Source organism: Phalacrocorax aristotelis, chromosome 2 (genome assembly GCF_949628215.1).
Source record: "Phalacrocorax aristotelis chromosome 2, bGulAri2.1, whole genome shotgun sequence".
In the NCBI taxonomy this organism is placed as follows: domain Eukaryota; kingdom Metazoa; phylum Chordata; class Aves; order Suliformes; family Phalacrocoracidae; genus Phalacrocorax; species Phalacrocorax aristotelis.
Window position 1 is genome coordinate 103,076,658 of NC_134277.1, and position 20,693 is coordinate 103,097,350.

At 42.3% G+C, this 20,693-nt stretch overlaps 1 protein-coding gene across 5 annotated transcripts in view; it reads right to left on the reverse strand.

The window, feature by feature from the left end:
- Window positions 1-11,003, reverse strand: part of ZNF236 (zinc finger protein 236) — a 94,474-nt gene extending 83,471 nt beyond the window's left edge. For 3 of the 5 annotated variants that reach the window (XM_075084565.1, XM_075084564.1, XM_075084562.1), the window contains exon 1: window positions 10,813-10,891. In XM_075084565.1, the coding sequence (XP_074940666.1) occupies window positions 10,813-10,873 (61 nt within the window). In that variant the 5' untranslated portion in view covers window positions 10,874-10,891. Of the gene's footprint in view, window positions 1-10,082; window positions 10,752-10,812; window positions 10,892-10,941 lie in introns of those variants that run through there. The other 2 variants (XM_075084567.1, XM_075084566.1) reach the window with 2 other exon arrangements.
- Window positions 11,004-20,693: the final 9,690 nt, after the last annotated feature.

The following is a 20,693-nucleotide window of genomic DNA, read 5'->3' on the forward strand; positions in this document are numbered from 1 at the left end:
CGCAACATAAATCAACCCTATTCCATCACAGCTTGAGAGAGACAGTCAAGTATCAACACAATTAAACAGGGAGCACTTAGCTCATTATACACTGTTAAACATACGTTTTTGTCAGTATTCTTACAGTTTGTCCAAAATGCCCCAAACCACCACAATCAGATTTGCAAAGTACTTATCAACAACAATAAACTTTCAGTTTAAAGATGGACTAACTTAAATACTGTTAATGTTACAACCTTTAAGTACTTTTCAAAGTAATTGTCCCTCAAAAAGCAGCAGCAATCAAGCTTCAGGTCAACTCAGCCAGAGATTTTTGTGATACAGGTCATGAAAACTTGACCTTGGGAGTCAAGTCAGCAAGCACATTCTCTATGCTATAAGCCACTGATGACAACTCAATGTGGAAGGAGGAAGACAGAATTAGAGCACTCCCAACCGTTCCTTCCTTATGTGAGCAGCACTGTGCCTCATGGCAGCCTGCAATCCTCTCTGCAAGGTCCAGATGGGCTCATTCAGCTGTAAATGCAGCACAACCTTATTAGATATCCAATAGCCTACTCCCATCTGACTGAGAGGACACTGCGAATACAACACTCAAGCTTGCAGAATTAATGGATTAAAATTTGTCACTGAAGATAAATGGCAGCTGACAAGTTTAGGGACAAAAGGGTCTGACCCTATCAAAACCTATGTACTAATTTATGAGTAGAAAGAAAGTGGTAGGACAAGAGAACAAAACAGGGATGGCTATACTGATGCTTCCTCATACTACACTTGAAGTCACAGAACACAAATTGTAATGAATCATTAAAACATTTTGCTTAGTTCTGCAATCATAAAAGAATCAGGTTAGCTTAAACCTAGCTCAGCACTCAAACAGTAAACAGTCATTCCTCATGACTTCTAATGGGAGGAGCAGGGGAAAGACTCAACTCTTGATCCATACGTCAGACCAATAAAACAGAAATTAATGAAGATTTGCTCATATAAGAAAAGGTTTTGTCTTTATGTTTTGGTCAATAATCAATCTGGAATTTAAAGTAGCACCAGGACAGATGCTTAGCTTCCAGGAGCACACAGCCGAGATGGGTGTCCAGGTGCCAGTTGCTCAACATGTGCCAACACAAAGCAGCTGCACATCCTCCAGGACCACCCATGATTCCAGAAGCTGCAAAGCCACACTGATGTGCTGCAGACAGCAGAGAAGCCTGACAGGACACAGAATTAATAGGTCCATCATAGCTGGTTAGGTGCTAAACAAATTGTACTGCGTCTGGCTGGGATGGAGTTAACTTTTTTTACAGCAGCCCATATGGTGCTGTGATCTGAATTTGTGACTAAAACAATGCTGACAACACACCAGTGTTTCAGGTATTGCTGAACAGTCCTTGCACAGCGTGAGGGCCTCCTCTGTTTGTCACTCTGCCCCCACAATGAGCAGGCTGAGAGGGGGAAAGAGGTTGGAAGGGACAGCTGACAAAAATTAACCAAAGGGATGTTCCATGCCATACAACATCATGCTCAGCAATACCAACTCGGAGGTAGTCCGATCAAGGTAGTCCTTGCTCAGAGACTGACGAGCATCAGTCTGTTTGTGAGAGGCGGTGAATGTTTGCCTTTGTATGACTTGGTGGGCGTTTTTTTTGTTGGCTGGCTGGTTGGTTGGGGTTTTTTTTACTTTTTCCTTCATTTATTAAACTGTCTTTGTCTCAACCTGTCTCAACAAGCTTTTTCTCACTTCTGCTATTCCCCTTCTGTCTCCCACCCAAGTGCAACAGGAAGTGAGCAAGTGGCAGGAAGGTGCAACTGCTGGCCTGGGTCAACCCACCACAAAGATACACCATCCACATCATCCTAATCTACAGAGATTACCGAAAATAGGCATTTCCTTAACCAACTCTGATAGCTTCACCTGACATTCAGGTAAATATTGCTATTTTTATTGCTGAATATTTGAAAATACAACTTAGATTTTCTGACAGCTGCATATGAATATACCAAGCTAGCATTTTTCAGCTGTTTGTTTTTACATAATTTGGACATCTCATGTATGAGACCTTGGCCTTTACCTGTGCCCAGCCACTACACTGTTAAAAAAAATTTCAGAATGAACTAATGATTTGCTAGATGATCTTCCCTCTCCCTGAGAGTGAACACTATTCAACTGCAGCAGAAAAACTCTTTAAAAGAAAAATACATGAGATGTCTCAAATAGAAATTTAATTATAGTTAGAAGCACTCAATGCATAGGAAGGAATGAGGTATGACGTATGAGGGCAACTGCAATAGACAATAAAATAATGATGACCTGCAATTGGCAGAAAGCTATGGTGAAGGGACAGAACAAGAGGTGAAGTTAACCGCACAGCCAGAACTTAAACACAAGTTATTTAACTGCATAGATTACTGGGGAAAAGGCACAGACATATTCTAAGTATAGTGAAGACTTGATGTGGAACTAAAGTACACCAGTGTAATCTATCTTCTCGCTGAGACCCAACATACCCCTCATACATAAACTCAGGTTTTTGTGACTGCTGAACAGCAAGACAACCAAACAAAAGTATCACTGTTAAAGTCTAAAGATTATCTTTTCTGATGCAAAAGTTTGAGCAGTTGTCCCTCCTGTATGTTTTAAAAAGGAATTACCTATATCTATCGTATTTACAATATTTAGCCCAAATCACAGAAGCAGTACCACAACCTCTTCATTCTTGCCTGCATATCACCCACCTACTCTTCTCATCAGTCAGAGGTCACCACATAAAATCCTAGTGCACCACTACTAAAATAATCTACATAATATAAATTCAGGGAGGTCTTAACTGGTGAGTTCGAGTTGCATTTTTGTTCAATAATACAAAACTGGAGTGTAAAGCTTCAGAACTGGTTTTCCCCAAATTCAATATACCCACCTTCTAACTGATGCTAGAGGACTGTCAGGCAGCAAACAAAATACAGCCAGCTCTGCAGAGGCTGTCTTAAAGCTAATGTCTTTCTTACCTTTGTGTATTTAATATTTACCACTCTCCATATGAGAATTCTGTTAAAATTCATGCCCTCTGAAGGCACAAAATAATCAGTTTTAACTGCACCCAAAGGAACTCAGTTTAAACTTGTGTAAGTAGCCTTTGGGTTTAAATATAGGACATACACTCTAGGCTTCAAAACTGCTTCAGTACACCCTCCAAGTATTTCACTTTGCTGTTGAAAGAATTACTCTTCTGCTATTTGAAAATCATCAGACAGTTGTGAAAGTCGAAACTGCTCATTTCATGTCGCTGCTATTCAAACAGTGACAAGCAGCACTGGTACAAATAGAAGGGACCTTTCACTATGGGGAAGGAAAACTCGGGAAGAAAAGACAACTGAGGGTACAAGAACAGTAATAGAGTCTTCAAAATCCTCATACACCTGAAATATCAACAGAAATAGCAAAAAAGTGACTACCAACTCATGGTAACAACTACATATTTATTAAGACAAAATGGAAACTCAAATTAGCAGAAAGAACCACTGACAGTGTCTCAAGTTTTCACAGGACCTACAGAAACCCTTTGTCCACTAGAGTAGCTAATAAAATAGCCATAAGGACACATAATATTACTCTGGATCTGTAACAAATATGTCTTCAGACATTGGTTTTTCATTAGCTAACTGAACAGTAAAAGCCTGGTATTTATTTCAACTCCAGCTTAATAGCAACTCTTCATTGCTAAATTCTAATTAAAACAGAGAGTAAGATTTTTCAAAATAACATCCTTACAACAGGAGGCCTACAATATTTGTAAAAGTTTTCCTCAATGCAAAATCATATTGCACCTTCCAAAACACTTGTGTGTTTCAAGGCTTTTTCTTTTCAATTTTCAGGCACTTCTCCCAAGCTCCAAAAATATTTAAAATTACTATCTTCTATTATACTAATATCCTAAATAAAGCATACAACGAATATTTTTCTGCAAAGTCAGTTAGTAAAACTAAATTTTTTTCTTTTAGTAGTAAAGGCAACAGCTTGAAGGATTATTACTAAGAAAGTATCACTAAGTTATCCAAGCTTAAATCAGAGAAAGAAACATATTCAGAAAGGGTCATAAGAAAACATACACCAATATAAACAGATCACAACAAAATATAGACTCATAGAATCATTAAGGTTGGAAAAGACCTCTAGGATCATCGAGTCCAACTGTTAACCCAACACTACCATGCTTCCTAAACCATGCCCTGAAGTGCCTCCTCTACATGTTTTTTGAACACCTCTGGGAATTGTGACTCCACCATCTCTTTGGGAAGCCTGTTCCAACGCCCAACCACTCTTTCAGTAAAGAAATTTTTCCTAATATCCAATCTAAATATTCCTCTGCATGTTTCCTTTGTGCTACCTTAGCTGCACAGTAGCAGCGGAAATCACTTTCTAGTGTCTTATAGAGACTCCAAAGGGAACCGAGTAAACAGAACTGCCCCTCGCCAGTGGTTCTCAAATCAATGTTGTCAACAATGTACAACAGAGCGCAGAAAATTCACATTGCCTAACACTCTGACAGTTCAAACGGAGTACTGCAGTTTACTTAGAACCACAGCAGCCTCACTGGAAACTAAGGCCACATACATGAATAATTCTTTTTTAACTTCCTTCTCAGGTTAGAGACTACCTCACAAGAACCCATGCCACTATGTTCTTAGTGCGTGTCATGGTTTTAGCTGGGATAGAGTTAATTTCCTTCACTGCAGCTGGCACAGTGCTGTGCTTTGGACTTAGTATGAAAACAAAGTTGATAACACACCAGTGCTTTCGTTGTTGCTGGGTAGCGCTTGTACTAGTCAGGGACTTTTCTACCTTCCCATGCTCTGCTGGGTGCACAAGAAGACGGAAGGGGAGGGGGCACAGCTAAGAGAGCGGATTCAAACCAGCCAAAGGGATATTCCGTATCATGTAACGTCATGCCCAGTATGTTACCTGGGAGGGGCTGGCCGGGGGAGGGAGGCAGCAATCGCAGCTCAGGGACCGACAGCATTGGTCAGTGGGTGGTGAGCGGCTGTATCGTTTGTGTTTCTGGTTTTTTCCCTTTTCCTTTTTATTATATTATCATTATTGTTATTACTATAATAATCATTATCATTATTATTTTATTTTAATTACTAAACTGTTCTTATCTTAAGCCACAAGGTTTTTTTTGCTTTTGATCTTCGATTCTCTCCCTCATCCCACAGGGGTGGGGGGGAGTGAGTGAGCGGCTGTGTGGTGTTTAGTTGCCAACTGGGGCTGCACCACAACAGTCCTTTTTGGTGCCCAACACGGGGCACAAAGGGTTTGAGATAATAACAGTTGCTGGTCACAGCATTGATTCATCTGTTCTCAATATTAGTTTGTCCAGTCTACACCATGCTGATTTCGAAGTACACATTAAAAATTGCTGTTGGTTTTTGTAGTTTGCTGTGTTCTGCAGTGATTAGAGATGTTTTGCCTAGGAGATTTGTTATTAAAACACAGGCCTTGAGCTTTATCGGTTATTTGGGTCTTGCATGGAAGCCGTTACTGTACTTCAGCTACCACGTAATGGAGGCAATTAGCAATTATACCTCCTCCTCTGAGAGGTTTTTTATGGAGGAAATACAGAAAGGCACCTTAGCCACCATCTTATATAATGCCTCCTCCTTCATTACAACAGCTTTTCAGTATCTTGAACATCAAAACAACCAGCAGGTAGATCAGGCTGCTAAGACTGTAGTGGCTGAGGTGGATCTGGACTGGCAACATAAGCATGAATTATTTCTAGCTCGGTGGGCCCATGACACCTCAGGCCATCAAGGGAGAGATGCAACATACAGGTGGGCTTGTGATCGAGGGGTGGACTTGATCATGGTTGCTATTGCACAGGTTATCCACGAATGTGACACATGCGCTGCAATCAAGCAAGCGAAGCGGGTAAAGCCTCTGTGGTATGGGGGACGATGGCTGAAATATAAATATGGGCAGGCTTGGCAGATTGACTATATCACACTCCCACAAACCCGCCAAGGCAAGCGCCATGTGCTTACAATAGTGGAAGCAACCACCGGCTGGCTGGAAACACATCCCACGCCCCTTGCCCTGCCCGGAACACTATCCTGGGTCTCGAAAAACAAGTCCTGTGGCGACATGGCACCCCAGAGGGAACTGAGTCACACAACGGGACTCATTTCCGAAACAACCTCATAGACACCTGAGCATGGCATTGAGTGGGTGTACCACATCCCCTATCACGCACCAGCCTCTCGGAAAATTGAAGGATACAATGGACTATTAAAAACTACACTGAGAGCAATGGGGGGTGGGACATTTAAACACTGGGATACACATTTAGCAAAAGCCACATAGTTAGTCAACATGAGGGGTTCTGCCAATCGAGCTGGCCCTACCCAATCAGAACCTTTACGTACTGTGGAAGGGGATAGAGTCCCTGTAGTGCACGTAAAAAATATGCTGGGGAAAACAGTCTGGGTTATTCCTGCCTCAGGCAAAGGCAAACCCATTCGTGGGATTGCTTTTGCTCAAGGACCTGGGTGGCGCACTTGGTGGGTGATGCGGGAGGATGGAGGAATCCAGTGCGTATCTCAAGGGGAACAGCCAATGAACTGAATAGTACGCTGTTAATTGCTATATAATGTTGTATGTCATCACTACTATGGTTGCTATATGCCATATCAATGGTATAATGGTGGGAATCTCCCAAATTCACAAAAAAATGAACTTTCATTGAACCAAGAAGAGTCCCACGATGATGGAACAAGGACTGATTTCAGCATGCAACAATCCAACACCACACAAACCATCTCTCTGAAAGACTCTTACAATAGATGAGACCCAAAGTCATGGACTAAATGAACTCAGTGGACACTTCACGGACATTTTACAGGGGTAGTCCATAGACTTGGGGAGTGATAAATGGAATCTGTATGTTCTGTTAAAGGATGAGAAGGTGGGTGGGGGTTATTGAAATTGTATTGGATAGTATGGGACCTGAGCATGACATGAATGATATGGAATAAGGGGTGGATACTGTCATGGTTTTAGCTGGGATAGAGTTAATTTCCTTCACTGCAGCTGGCACAGTGCTGTGCTTTGGACTTAGTATGAAAACAAAGTTGATAACACACCAGTGCTTTGGTTGTTGCTGGGTAGCGCTTGTACTAGTCAAGGACTTTTCTACCTTCCCATGCTCTGCTGGGTGCACAAGAAGACGGAAGGGGAGGGGGCACAGCTGAGAGAGCGGATTCAAACCAGCCAAAGGGATATTCCATATCATGTAACGTCATGCCCAGTATGTTACCTGGGAGGGAGGCAGCAATCGCGGCTCAGGGACCGTCAGCGTCGGTCAACGGGTGGTGAGCGGCTGTATCGTTTGTGTTTCTGGTTTTTTCCCTTTTCCTTTTTATTATATTATCATTATTGTTATTACTATAATAATCATTATCATTATTACTTTATTTTAATTACTAAACTGTTCTCATCTTAAGCCACAAGGTTTTTTTTGCTTTTGATCTTCGATTCTCTCCCTCATCCCACAGGGGTGGGGGGGAGTGAGCGAGCGGCTGTGTGGTGTTTAGTTGCCAACTGGGGCTGAACCACGACAGTGTGTTAACACCCATTGTGTGTTAAGAGCTGCTTGTCCTTTTCTTTCTTTAAAAACATCTGCACAGAGTAGTATTTTTTCTAACTCATTCTTCTTGCTTCATATATACTCAAGGTGTCGTACTGAAATTTTCAGAAAGGCAAGAGCCAAGGGCCTGCAGCACCTCTGTAAAAGGACTTGCTATACAACCCCTGCTAAGCAGCCTGAGCAAGAATTAAGCAGCAGCGAAACTCCAAATCACAGAAGATTAGCTCTTTAAAGCCTCTTGAGAATCATACCCTATACTCCATCCACCTCAAAGGAGAATCACAGAATGGTTATGGTTGGAAGGGACCTCTGGAGGTCATCTGGTCCAACCCCTCTGCTCAAGCAGGGTCACCTACAGCCAGTTGCCCAGGATTGCTTATCGGTGGGTTGTGAATATCTCCACAGAAGAAGACTCCTCAACTTCTTTCTGTAATCAATGCCAGAGCTCAGTCACCCTCCCAGTAAAGAAGTATTTCCTTATGCTCAAACAGAACCTCCTGTGTTTCAGTTTGTGCTCACCAGAGAAGCCTATTTGAACAGTTCAATTATATAAAAAAAAAAAAAAAAGAGAAAAGAGATAATCACAAGACAGTTTTGGGAAAACACTACCAATGCAATAAAAGTTCTCAGTTCTCTTAGAATAGCAGCCACTGAAGTCAAGATACTGTTTTGACCATTGCTATCTAGAATTCACTTTTTTACCTATTTAATTTGCCTAGAACAGAGAACATGTTCTAGTATTTGTCATGCATGGTGGTTAAGGAAATCTAAGGAAGCTGTACAACAAAACATGACTGATTAACCTTCATTTTCTTCCAAAGCTGTATTACCATAAACATACAGACTGTACAACTACAGAGAGCAACACTTCTCTTCCATGAAAGACATTAGCGTATCAGGGTTGTAGGAATTCTGACGACCACACTAAAAAAAGAACAAAACCTAGAAACATACAATTACCTAAGCAAAAGATATGAAATTTATTTTTGTAAACAACTATATTCTAAATAAAATTCCTCCAACTAAAAGCAAAGCCTATGGAATTCACAACCAGTTTTCAAAGTCTGTCATCCTGGATCTGAATGGGACAAACAGCCAAATGTCCTGAGAACATAAATTTCCCAGATTGCAGCTCAGCCGGAGCATCTTCATGACCTTCTTTTAGCCACATATAAGTGTGGAAAAAAAACATGATGCTTACCAGCACTGATTGCTGTTTCCCCAAACTGCTGAAATCTCAAAGACCAAAAACTCCAGAACCCACAATATTTGCCTATACAGGACAGAGTCCTTGCAATTGCAGACTGCAGAAGTCTCTGAATCCCTGTGCTAGCCCTAGCCCCTGCAATTCTAAATGGCTGTCTCCAATCAAACCACCTCTATGAAGCAACTTCATTAATAAATGAGCAAATTTCGTTTTAAAAAAATTAAGTACAGAAAAATACAAAATATGATCAAATTCCCCAGTAAGTCCTGTCAGCCATACCTCTCACCAAGGGATACAGCTACTAGGCACTTTTTCTGGACAGTTTGTCTCAGTCTTGATCTTTTTTTCATTCATACATCGTGCCATTATTACAGGAGCTTACACGCGTAGGATACATGTGTACCCTCGCAAGGGCTACTAGAGAATTAAGTAGACGTTTTAGTTAAAACAAACTTTAAAAAAAACCCCTCAGCTTCCAAAACTGGTAACAGCCAAAGCTCTTCGGGTCTTTCTTTATACACTTAGTATTTAACGTTCAAAAGCTGAGATCAATGGCTCCAACAAAAAAATAAACTACAATAAAAACTTCTGGTAGAAACATGTGGACCATTTGGCCTTCCATACTGGAGAAGACATTTTACCCAACTTCCCAACAGTCATAACAGCACAGATATTTTCTTTTTTTGCCTGCCAGCACACTTCAATTCTACCAAAAGTAGTCTACAGAAGGCTCACCTACACATTCCTCTTGAAGAGCCGGAGTTCATCTGCAAGCATTCAGAAAACCAGACATTGTAGATATATACTGAAAATAGTAATTAGCAGACTTTTCATGACTGAAGTAATCATGGTACTTGAATGCTTTATGAAATCTCTCCCCACTCTACGTGGTGGAAAAAAAATCATCAACGGCTACATGCCTGTACTTTAGGAGAAATCACTGATGAGGGTTTCAGTTCTACCTGAAACACAGTATTTTTGCAGTTTGTGGGCTTTCTTCAGATGTTACTCACAGACCCCTGGTAACATCGGCAGGAATGAAGTACACAAAAGAGCCACAAAACTAACTAAAAATTGCTGTCAACAAAAAAACCAAAAACCCATGAAGCGAATCCTGCCCTGAAGTGTTCTCTAGTCATCAACGACACTAAAATGCAAGCAACGATTTAAGTGTGAGACAGAATAATACACGTTTGGGAAAGAAAACCGGGAGGGGTTTTAATACAAATACTCACAAACGACTACAAAGGTGTTTTTTAAAGCCTCACAAAAAGGACGCCCTCCTTCTTGCAATCAGAGAGATGGAAGAGTTGAATCTTATTTTCACTCGCTTATCATCCTTTATTCGAAGCTCTCATTAATTTGGCCCGGGGGGAGGGGGAGGAAGCGAGGGGCGGAAGGACTCGGCAGCCTTCCTGTCCCGCCGGCCCCTTCCCGCGGCCCTCGCCATCACCCGGACCCGCGGAACCCGCACCAGGGCCGATGGCGCCCAGGAGGAAGAGGAGGAGGACGGCAGGGCCGCTGGCCTGGCGCCGACAGACCCTTGATCGCCCAGCAGCCCCGCCGCCGCCCGCCCAGCACTGGGCGGCAAGCGAAGGCAGCGCGGCGGCCGGTTCCCCCCCGCGCCCTCCATGGGTGCGGGGCCATGACGGCAGCGCTGCCGCTCGCCGGGAGCGGGAGGCTGCGGAAGGGTGGCGGGGCTTGCCAGCGGGCCGGGCGGGCTCCCCTCCGCCGCCTCCATGTGTGGTGGAGGGCGCCGGCCGCTCGGTATCATTCCGCAGGGCCGAGCCAGACTCCCTCCCTCCCCTCCGCCCTCTCGCCTATACACTCACACAATAGACCCGGCCTTCCTCCCCCATATCCGGGGACTATATGCGGAGACCGCGGAGGACTTTTCGCCTTCTGGCGGCTCCCGCGCTCCCACCCCCGGGGCGCCTATCGCGCTCGCCCGGCCGCGCTCTTTACCTGACTCGGTGCTGGCCTTGCTAGTCTCCCTGCTGGGTTTAGGAGGCCGCCCCCTCGGCATGGCTGCCCCCTCCCTCCCTCCCCCCCCTCACCCCCTCCCCCCCCCGCGGCGCGCGCACACACACACACTTGGCAACGGCGGAGGAAGCGGCGGTTGGTGAAGGGGAAGAGGCAGGGGGCGGGGACCAGGGAGCGAGCCCGGCCCTACACGCGGGCCGGAGGGAGCGGGCGCCGAGGGGGTACAGCGGGCGGGGACAGGCCGGGCCGGGTAGGGGCGGGGGGGGTGGGGGGGGGGGCTAGCGCAGCCGCACAGGGGGCCCACCAGGGCGGGCGGGGGAGGAAGAAGAGCGAGCAGGGAGGAGGTGGCGAACTCACGGCAGGGCCAGGCGGCGCAGGCGCACTAAGTGTGCCTCGCCGCCGCGGCGGGGGGGGACGGGGGGGGGGGCGCACGGCGGAGCGAAAGAGGTCGCGGAGGGGTGGTGGCGGGGAGGCTCGGTTGCGCATGCGCCGGGGGACGGAGTGGGGCGGTGGGGAGCCCCGTGTGGAGGCTGGCACATCCGGGTACGGCGGCGCGTGCGCCGTGTGGCGGGCGGCCGGTGGAAGCAGGTGTGGCGGGCCGGTTTTCCTGGGCGCGATGGTTCCCGCCCTCCGCTCCTGCATTCCGGTTTTAGCCTGAGAAGTGCATGATGTGGGAGCGGGGCTCGCCCCGACCACGGGGTCGCGTCTGCGTCTCTGGCGGGGTTCGCTGCGCGAGTCCCGGCCGGTCTGTGGCCGCCTTGAGCTGCGCTGCTTGCGCCGTGTGGCAGGCCAGGGGGTCTTGGCGGTCCTAAAGGATCGCCGCTTCATTTAATAGCAGTTTTGGGGTACCGTAAGCCATAATACTTAGCTGTGTCACCTGTGACTTGGGTGTAGTGCCCTGTGGAAAGGCATCAGTAAAGGTGGAGGTGTTTTTACTGAAAAGGTAGTTCCAGCACTTCGTGGCTTTCATCGGCTCCAGAGGCACTGCTGTATGTCATCTTAGAATTCACAGGGCATCAGCTTCTGAAACGAGATTTTTGTTACACCTCTTCCTTGCTAAATAAAACTTCTAACACAAAACGCTTTAGATCGGTGACTTGATTAATCTTTTTTCATTATCTCAATAGTTGGGCCTGTTTAAGATTCTATAGCTTTCTCTGAGTTTTACTTTCTTTCTGTGCTTTTTATATACCCTTTTAAAAGGGTATATTTCTGTACAAAAGGAACTGCTATGAGTATAACGCCTACAGTGATAAAACGACCTCTTTTTTTTTTTTCCTCCCTTGGCTACTCAGTCTTCCACACAAAGATTGATCCAAAACCCACTTCCCACTGAACCAGGTTGCTGAGCTGTTGTAATGCTCAAGTTCTCGTTGCTTACCAGGATACTCCTTTCTTCCTCCCCCCATCCCATACAGCCAGCACCTGGATGGTTTCTTTATTTGAACCATAGATGTTTCAGTAGCCTGTATTAAAACATATTTCATATGATGTAGGTTTAGTTAAGCAAGCTGGATGACCCTGTCCTCATTTAATTCTTTAATGCTACTTTTTGTAGTCTCTGCAAATAGCGTTAAGCAGATACTTCAGATCATTGATCAAAACAATAGGGCAGGCTGGGTAGTGATACCTGTAAACTATAGCAGCAAAGCATTGCTGAATAGTTTTCTCATCGTTGAATGTTAATTATCACTTCATTAATACATTTATATTGTTCTATTGCAAATCTATGTGGCTATTTTTTCATCAGTTCTAAGTTAAATGACTTTCAGATGCCTAGTTAAATTACATCTAAAAACTTGCCTTTAGCTACCAAATTTAATCACATCAAAGAATGAAATCAAGTTTTTGGAATGCAAGGCTTCATTTCTTCCTGAAGGCTAAGGTTGGGTAAGCAATATTTAGACAATTTCATATTCTATCTGCCAGTAAAAAGTGTACCATATTTAATTTTCTCTGCAGAAGTGCAGCATTGTAGCAGAAAGATGGAAAGGAGGCCTGAAGCTGCCGTGACCCTTGCCTGAGGCTCTTGTGAGCCGACTGCTCACTCCAGCCCAGCTGCAGGCAGGGACAAGGCAAAGAGCAGCAGTGGCCTCTGGTGGTTATAGGCTGGTTCTGTGCTGAAAATTAAGATTGCCGGTCGTTTCAGCAGAGAGCTACAGCCTACAAGTACATGAGACGATGTGATAGCTGTTCACATGATTTCAGTTTGACCCTAGGGATAGGGCTCAAAAACAAAGAACCCCAGCTGAATCAGTATCCAGAAAAAACTTTGCACGAGCTCGTTATTTTAACTACTTATCCTGATATTTTCTAACATTGTTATCAGGATTGTCTGTATTTTTTGTTGAGGCCTTCTGCTTTAGGAGTAAGAACTTCGAATCTTGAGATTTGTTTTTTCATGTGCCTCTGTTAAACTAAACTGAACTAAAAAAGTGTTAGAATGCACACTTTAGAGGAATGTACGTGGGATTGTATGTGCAGGCAACTTCTATCTGTACTGACAGGAATGAAAATTGTGCCTCATTTTTCAAGTCTAATGCAAAAGCGCATTATTTTCTATTTCTGTTTTTTCTAAGTTCAATTTTAGCTTTCCAACACTATTGTTCCCTGCATGTCTTCAGGGTTCAGCAGCAGTACATACAATCATGGTTAATTTTGTACTGCAAAAGTGTGCGTATCATCTGTTCCAAATTTATGCGGTGTGTTTGTTGTTGCCTGTCAGTCTCCGAACACTTCTGCATCACTCACTCATTTTGTACAAACCTGGTTCTGCATAAAAGTAGAAAAAGACATCAGATTTTACTTCAGCTCCTCAAGGAGCCTGTGCTGCTTGGAAACAAATAACAATTTATGAAGAGTATATGGAATAGGTGTTGTGGAGCATATGAAACTAACTTTTTATTAATAAGGAAATCCTGTGGTAAATCGTATGCTTAAAATACTGTCTTTAACTTTACAGCCATTTTCAATCTATTGAAGCTGCTCGATCTCTCTGTGATTTCCCTTCTTTGTCTATGTGATTGACATATTTTTCACCTGCACTTTGCAGCTCCTGGAGGAAAGGCACTGCATGCATAGCTAAAACTGTTGCTGTAGTTCTTAGTGAATCTATTGTCTACATTTGCAGAGTTGCTGATATTTCAAAATATTTAAGAATGGTTGTATTTTGTAAATAATAAAATAACCTATTACAGTCTTCCTCTAAAGTCTCTGGTGTTACTCTAGAGGTGCTACACAGGAAACTTCTCAAGTTTTTGCGTGTGCTCTAGCATTGCAACCCAGTGCCTTCTCAGGTGAGAGTCTAGCAGACCATTACTCATGTTCTGCTGTCCATGCAAAAGGAAACATGGGTCAGTTCCCCTAATGGAACCTGTAACATAAGACAGAGTGCTAGATGGTTGGCCTTTAACTCTTCCTATCATTAATTTTATCTGGTATCACTAATTTGTAGCAAGAAAAGCAGCTATAGTGTCAGCCTTTAAAATATGCAACATTAAGAGTTATGCCTGTTTTTTACCTACAGATGAAGAATATAGCGACAGAGAGAGTAAGGTTAACACAAGGCCACAGAAAAAATTGAATTCTAGGTCTTATCACCAACTAGTAATACTGGATGTGCTACCAAATTTTAAGGCAAACTGATGAAATCTGGTGAACCATCTCGGCAAAGCTACTTATTAAGTGCAGTACTATTTGCTGTTAGAGTTGTCAGACCCTTACTGTTGTAAGATACTATTTTCAGTTGCTTATGGCTTTGCCACACTTGAACTGTTTGGACTAAAATTCCCGTGGCAGCTGTCTAACTGCAGTTGGGGTTTGGCTGATTTGAACAGACTGCTTCTATTTGTCAGATTATGTTTTAATATTTGTTTTCTTTTTTTAAGAGGACACATGAAATTATTTGCTGCACAGACCTGTGAAACCAGTGATTGAAGCTTTTGACTCTAGCTTGGACTTTAAGTCAGGATGAGTCCATTTTTCTCTCCAATAAAACTTCAAGTTTATCCTTTTTATATATGTTTCAAAAAATTTATCAGAATGTGCTCAATAATTTTTTAAATTTTTATTTTAAGGAAGTGGGTCATGTAACAGCTCTCTGCCCATGTTTTGCAAGCTGAGGCAGTACAGTGATTTCCCTGAGTTAAAGCTGTAGGTGTGTACTACTCCATGCTGGCAAAACCCTCCACAGTTTGCTTAAAGTCATGACATTTAAACAAGCATAACACTTTCTGAATTCTCATGTTTTAGCTTTCGCACATCTGAATGCTTGTGAACTAGAAAAAAACCTAATGAATGTACCGTGGTTTATATCATGGTTTGACTTTAGGCAATGGCATTTTAAGAAAAAACAGTGATAATTTTCCTAGCATGATGGAAATACTGATACACCAAAGTAGTTCTGTGTTCAGCCAGGGGTGAGAGGAATAAAGCTCATTGCAATATCCTACATACACAGTATAGCCAGGCCTCCATAGAAGGGTGTTTCGATAGCTATACCAGCACATTTGCTTACTGTAGGCACAAGAGAGTACACTTGGGACTGACTTACACCTGTTGCCAAAGTAAAAGAAGTTGTACCAGGAAGAGCAACTTTATGCTTGTAGGATATTACCTGATCTATAACCTGCAGTAATGTGGAAATGTCAATAAAACCAGCAGTCTTCTCTCATATTACTATAATAGCAAAAGCTAAAATAGACCTGGTATATATTTAGCATATATGTAATTTTTAAAATTATACTCTGTGAGAACTGCAGTATACATTTTTTATGAAGAATTTCACTAAAATGTAGTTTTCTGATGTTAACATATTAATTTCTACAGAAAGATAAATGCTTTCTGCTTTGCTGGGTTGGTTTGTTCATTTATTGAAGAAAGGGCACCTCCTACTCTTGATTTGCTTTTGTGTGGCTAAAGAACTTGGGTTTCCTGCACTGTCAACTAGCACGCTTCTAAAGGTGCTATTCCAGTGGAAAATAGTATTTTGATGAAAAACTAATAGTCTGTAAAAATCTAATATTTACACTCATTACAAAAAACATTTAATGAAGATCAAAAAGGCAAATGAAAATATGACTAGAATAATATCCGTAAAATTTTCATTGGCAGCCATAAGGCTGCATGTACAGTTCAGTATTTTAAGAGAAAATTCAACATAGTGAGGTAGTATACTGTTGTACTATAGTATATTGATATAGTTCAGCTGTATTAAAGGTGAAATCTTAGTGTATTTTGAGACCAGACCCACTAATCCAATGAGAACAACACCGAGCCTAGCAGCTTCTTTTAATATATGCTACTGAACTTAGTTATCTCATATCTGTGTGACTTTTACCTTCTGCCAGCTGGGCTTTAACTCAAACTGGTCATCTAAAGTATAGAAATTACATTTGTTAGTGGTGTTGGAGTTCTAATTGGATTGCTATGAATTCCTACAAAACCCTGTTAGCTAGGTTGGCTCCTACACTGGGATTTAAAGGCTCATTCCATGTTTAAAACTAAACACAGATATCACAATTTTCTTGTGCAGCTTTCCTAAACGTGCAGTTAATATCATGACATTGATCAGTCTGAGGCTCTATGACTAGACCTGTGTCTTTTCTATTGCATTTGATTCTCCCATTTTTCTTCTATTTATGTAATGTATACCCTGTGGTGCAGGAACTCCACCGGCTGAACTGTATTTTCTGTTTGTGGGTGTAACATGCATGGAAGAAGTTCCAGTCCTTCAAATACAACCTGCTAATCTTCCAGCAGCTTTGCTGCAGGGACACCATAGTGTATTATCTGCTCTAGACAGTATGGGGTGTTGGTTCTGCTTTGCTTTTGAATATTTTTTAATCATTGGTCAGAAGTTTAATAAGTTTAATGATTTATTTTAGTGACTTTAGTTTCTGTGTTGTCTGTAGTCCCTGAAATTGCAGCCTCTGAGTTTTCTCTCTCCGTTTTCTTTGTGTGTCCTTTTTTGGGCTAATTACATGCTCCTTGTGGTTTTATGATCATGCATTGTATAATTTTAATCTGACTTCTTGTGGTTGCAATCTTGCTCTCTATTCTCAGGTAATAATGTAGGAGTCTTCATAATCTACTAGGTTCAGTGATGCCTCACTGTCCTTGGCATTTAATTTCCTGTTTGTATGCTGCCTCATCGTGATGTTTTATGATAAACTGAGGTTTATGTTTTCAGTTTTATGTTGTCTTTTTTTCCCTTCCTCCTCCTTCCTCTCCTCTTTCCTCTCTTCTTTCCCCTCCAATTTCCTTTTCCCTTGTCTACAAGTTTTGGCATGATAATTTCATCTGCTCCAAGTGCATGACCCCAGACACAAGGTCCGTCCGTCATCTTATTTTTCTTCATAGTACACCATGAGCGATTTTATGTAATCCTGTAACTTGCTTGTCTTCTCTGCTCTGTATTGCTTTTTGATGATTTTTAGTGTTGAGGGTGGGTTCTTGGGCAGGTTTTTTGCTGTGTTTCTATGCTTTTCCTATGTTACATGCCAAATTGTCTTTGAGACTGCTCTGTTGGAGAGCTACTGTCCTTATTGCACTTGTCTGTGTCTCTTCATAATGTTAGCATGGAGCTTTTGTGTATTTTCATTCAACCTCTTGCAGCTTCCTTTATATTTCTAGTTTATGAGGTTTTCAGTCCAACGGTTACAGAATTCAGCTATCTTTTATAATTCAGAAACATACTGGTCTGTTGCTTCCCCAGATTCTTGACCAGTTATTTTTTTTAAAAAAAACCCAACCCTTTCATTACTTCTTAAGAGAATTTAAAATCCTAGAAGGCATCTAAAAGCATGAATTTCCCTGGTCTTCTCTTGGTATATCCAGATGCTGTTGGAATATGTAGAAGTCTTTAAAAGTAATGACCAAGATATATCTTTTCAGATGTATTCCTACGTCCATTTTGTTGTAAAGAATGCCCGGTTACTAAACATATTATGTTTGTGTCTACAGTGAGTTCATGATTTCACGTCTGTGCAAGAGTAAACTCGTTTCTGACACGTGCATGTTTCAAACGGTGAAAGGAAGAGTACAGGCTCAGGACTTTATTCTGCCCTCCACACATAAAGACCTCTCCCACAAAGCAGGTTCTGAAATGAGGCTTTCCATTCATAGAAATTACAGTTCACATATTTTTTTTTTTTTTAATTTGAAGACTATGTTCGGAAAACTGGTCATACTGTATTTGCTTGTATTTGGACACGCTACTGAGCCCTGGTATCAGGATGCTGTGTAGACTGTAGAAGTTTGACGACTTAAGTGCACAGGAATTGTTTTTCCCCCAAAATTTTCAATGGAAACAAGCTTACAGACCTTAGAGCTAGACTATGTATAGGAGTTACCCTGAAGTAGGAATCTAGGTTAAATACTTTGATCCTGAGGAAGAAAAAATAAAGTTTTCCAGCTTCATTTGGGAAGGGGGTAGATCTTAGCTGCTGCAACCAGTGCTAATCCATACTTTATTTAGATAGGTAGCTAAGCAATTTTTATAATTTCACAAGCGTATGTTTTTCCTTCTTCTTGATAAGAGTCTGTCACGCTGTATCACGCACACAGGTATTTATTAATATAAATGAGCCCACAGTGAGAAAGCACAAAAAGAAGTTAATATGTGCTTGCAGGGAGGATGGGAGTAAGAAAGCAGGCAATAATTCTTTCTTGAACAACAGAAAAACATTGCATTTATTAGAAAAATCTGATAACAGTATTTCTGTTTCAAACAGGCTGACTTTTTCTAAGTCAATATATATATCTGAATGTTCATGTCTAGAAATTTTGGAAACTCCTGTGATAGCAAACAGTACAATGTAATTAATTGTTTTGTGGTTTTATAGTGTTAACTCTTGTGAAGGAGCATTACTGCATACAGAGTACTTCTGGGGATGTAGTTGCACATCATGAAATATTTGGTGGCTATTCTCACTTAGGAATTCCCTCCTTACCACTCTCATTGATTTTTCCTCTCTCCACAGCTTGCCACCCTGGGCTGTGCTGGCATGATTGTAAGGACACGCACAGACACACACACACATATTTTAAATAGATCATGGAACCAACCCCATTTTAAAGCACATCTATTGTTGTGCTTTTGGCAAGCACAATAACACTCATGCCGAACACAAACACCATGTCCTCAGCCAGATATTGAAGCTGCAAAAATCAGTGTCAGATTTACGGGGAATTGGGAACGTTGCCTTGATACAGTAAGGCCATAGAAGAGGGTTCATAAGGGAACTGGGCTTCTGGCACTTAAAACCAGGAATATCATGAGTGAGCTTGTAAATGAAGAAGTGGTGAGAAAGCCAGGAGGTGCAGAAGAAAAAGTGGTTTGAAATGGAACCTGTGGTGCAAGTAACGCTGTGGGAATTCAGATACATCAGTCAGGGGAGAAAAACATCAAATAGGACGAGGAGACAGGCTGCCAGATAAAGAATAAAACATGGCAAAAAGAAGTGCTTGAAATCCAGGATGGAGGAAGCGAGACTAGCCCTGAGTGAAATAAGTGGCACAGTACATGTATCAGAAGCTTGACAGAAGAAAAATAATCCACGGAAGATTGTAACACCAAAACAGAAACTTTGGTGATGAAGAGGAAAGATGAAGTAGGCCTTCCTGGTGGTGATGTAGTGTTATATATTTTTTAAAAAGTAAAGTCTAATTAAGAAAATCCCCACTTCATCAAGCAACATTATGAATCCACATGGACTGAAATTTGAAGCCTAAATTTTAAAAAAAGTATCATTGGCTTGGTACAACTGCCCAGCAAAGATGTTAATGGTTTCAGTATCCTAAGACCCTCAAAGAAGCAGCCAAAGCAGGGTATAGGATAATCATGGGCCTCCTCAGTTACCTGCAGCAATCGGTCAAATACTACACCAGACCATAACACAGAGATCACCATCAGTAGCTGTGTGATGGGCAGCTGGTTGGGGAGAGCCCGGGAGGGCCTGCAGCCCATGAGCTGGTTCAGAGCAGCATCCCGGGGCTGCCTCAGAGCCCCATGGCTGAAGGGTTGTTCTGCAGCGGCTGCTGTAGCATACTCAGCTTCAGCAATTTTCTGGGAACAACTACAGTTGGGCTCTCTCAAAAAGGGGAACTGTGTAAAAGAATCACCATGTTAAAAAAAAAGGTCAGCTAAAATAATTAATCCTCTTAGTTCACCTGGAACTTATTTAGGTCACTACTATGTTGGAAGCATGGGGCTAACACACCCTGCTTATGAAGAAAAGTGTGGGGATGGGCAAAAAGACCCCTGCATAGCTAAGGAGAAAGTGGCATGCATCATGAAAGCAAGAAGACACTCTTCAAAAAACTGATGTCCATATTAAAAAAGGATTGTAAATTCTGGCAGGTAACATGTAAAAGCACAATAAGACAAGACAAAAAGAATTTTGAGGATCATCTAGCAGAAGGATTCACAAGTAACAATAAATCTTTCTTCAAATGTATCAAAAGCAAGAAGTAAGCCAGAGTCTGAAGGGCCATGCTGCTAATCATGGTATAAAGAGCCCTCAGGGGAGAGTTAGGCCATTGCAGAAGAGCTAAACTAATTATTTGCATCAGCACAAGGAATGGGGCAGTTTCTGGTCTAAAGTCTTCTTTGTGAGAGACTCCTCAGAGGACCTATGTGGAGAGGAAGTGACTACAGAAGACAACACATGGAGCAAATAAAGCAGAGCACACAAAGAGCAGCACATCACCGGGACAAGGTGGTGTTCATGAGAGAGTTCAAAACGAATTCAAGTCTAAAACAGTTGGATGGCTCCTCAAACATGACACTGGGTAACTTCTTGCGCAAAGCTGTCTTGGCACCCAAGGACAGCTGAAAATCTGAAGGCAGTTTTTAAAAAAGT